The sequence below is a fragment of the Propithecus coquereli genome, unplaced genomic scaffold, assembly GCF_000956105.1.
Source record: "Propithecus coquereli isolate 6110/MARCELLA unplaced genomic scaffold, Pcoq_1.0 Scaffold888, whole genome shotgun sequence".
In the NCBI taxonomy this organism is placed as follows: Eukaryota; Metazoa; Chordata; class Mammalia; order Primates; family Indriidae; genus Propithecus; species Propithecus coquereli.
The window spans coordinates 306,927-308,879 of NW_012155151.1; the positions used below are offsets into that span (position 1 = coordinate 306,927).

General features: G+C 42.1%; 1 protein-coding gene across 1 annotated transcript; it reads right to left on the reverse strand.

The window, feature by feature from the left end:
- Window positions 1–337: 337 nt before the first annotated feature.
- On the reverse strand, window positions 338–1,742 carry LOC105826393 (claudin-12). Its single transcript, XM_012664371.1, has one exon. The coding sequence runs from the start codon at window positions 1,661–1,663 to the stop codon at window positions 929–931; it is 735 nt and encodes a 244-aa protein (XP_012519825.1). The 5' UTR covers window positions 1,664–1,742; the 3' UTR covers window positions 338–928.
- Window positions 1,743–1,953: the final 211 nt, after the last annotated feature.

The following is a 1,953-nucleotide window of genomic DNA, read 5'->3' on the forward strand; positions in this document are numbered from 1 at the left end:
GTAAAGCCACACCTTACTGCACCCATCACTCAAAAGGTAGTCAACAGAGTCAATCTCTGATGCTGTCACTGAAGAACAGACTCTTGTCCCCTACGCTTATGTCTGAAAGAGAACAAACCATTATGGCCCTTTTATTTCCTTCTCTTAGTCACTAAGAGATTGTGTATGGACATAAGTACAGCTTGGTGAATGATGCCTGGGAACTGATTTCTGCCTCAAGGAAACATGAGCCTGTCATATGGCACATTTTAACTCCAATAATATAATTCATGGAATCATTAACTTTAAAAGTTGTGTTAAATCTTATCCATAAGTAGCAGATATTTAGAATGTTATTCTGACATCATTTAAAATGCATTTTATTTCTAAGCACTTGCATGAGGTAGAAGGAACTCACAAAAGAAAGTAATCTTCAACCTACTGACGCCTATTCATACAATTAGCCCCAAGAGAAAAGTTAGTCTTAAACTGGTAGATTATTGACTACTGTTAAAATATCACCCCCTTATCTGAAAGAAATTTCTTATATTTAAAATTGCCTTTTTTCCAGTCTAAGGTGTTATAGAAAAAGGACAATACACACTCCAAAATATTTATAGATTGTATACAACAGCTTCTCTGAGCCATCTTTCTTTAACATGTTGCTCTAAATCACCTCAATCGTGACAGAGGTCCTTTCTACTTAAAGAATTGATCACATATCGACATGAAGGCTAAAAATCCTTCCAGTAAAAGATAAAAGGATTGATTCACATGTAAAATAACGTACTTCTCATAAAAACCAGCAGCACTTCATTCTATCGCGACATAAAAATTTGGCTTCACTGACTGGTCAGAAACAAAGGAAAATGTACATAGGGCCAAAGAGCTCCTTGCACAAGAGGAATGTGAGGCTACAAGTTTTCTCTAACAATTAACTATTTCCCCATTAGGTGGCGTGTGAAACTACTGGAATGTCAATTTCAATGGCAGAGAGGCGGGAGCGTGCTGAATAGGGCTGCGAGTAAGTATGCATACTGGGAGGATGGGAGTACAGTGGTTGCCAGAAAGGAGAAGGCAAAGATTTGCATGCACAATACCAAATAAACAGTAGAACGGAAGTCATAAACAGGCCCCCAGCACTGGCAATAGTGACATACACTGCATAGTCAAATGCAAAGACTGGCTCGAACTTCTTGTTCAGATGGATGTTATAAAAGAAGACCCAGATAGATGGGGAGAGGCTCACGGTACCTGCCAGGAAAAACAGCAGACCGGCCACCAAGTGGCAACCTGCACTATTGACCAGACACTTGGCCAGTTTGATGTTGGGGACCGAAGACCTGAAGGCAGTGTTGCACATTCCAATCAGGCAAAGCAGCAGGGCACCCATTGCAATCAGGATGCTGAGGGGCAGGGCAAACTGGAGGACACGTAAGTCCAGCTGGTCAACTGATGAGTACCAAGTAGTGTCGTACATCAGGCAGTCACTGCTCCCGTCATACCGAGCACATTTTACCCAAAGGCCTGTGTAAACAGTGAGGTTCTTCTCGTTTCTGTTGAACGTGATCAATCGTAATTTTCTCCAGTTGGGAAGCAGAGTCCCTGCAAAGAGGCCTGCTACCGAGGCGATTCCACAAAGGAAGGACAGGACTGTGGCTGCGTGGACATCCCGACAGCCCATGGCAGGCAGGCTTGTGCAGTACTGTCAGACTAAGGGGTGACACACAAGAGGACAAATCATGAGGGGCAATAGAACAAAGCAGGAAAGGTGGTTCCAACTGGCAACACATCTAGTGATGAAATGTCAATGCAAAGAGGAAAACTCTAGTTTCCTCTCTCTGTATAATATAAATGTATACAAATGCACCTGTGTGTGACCTCACAGCACAGGTACACACACGTTTGGCTATTACTGACTAGATCATGGAGCAACTAAAATCTTTAGCCATCAGTATTTTTTTCATAGTTAAT

Coding starts and splice junctions, on each gene's coding strand:
- LOC105826393 (XM_012664371.1), bottom strand. CDS start 1,663: ATGGGCTGTCGGGATGTCCACGCAGCCACAGTCCTGTCCTTCCTTTGT.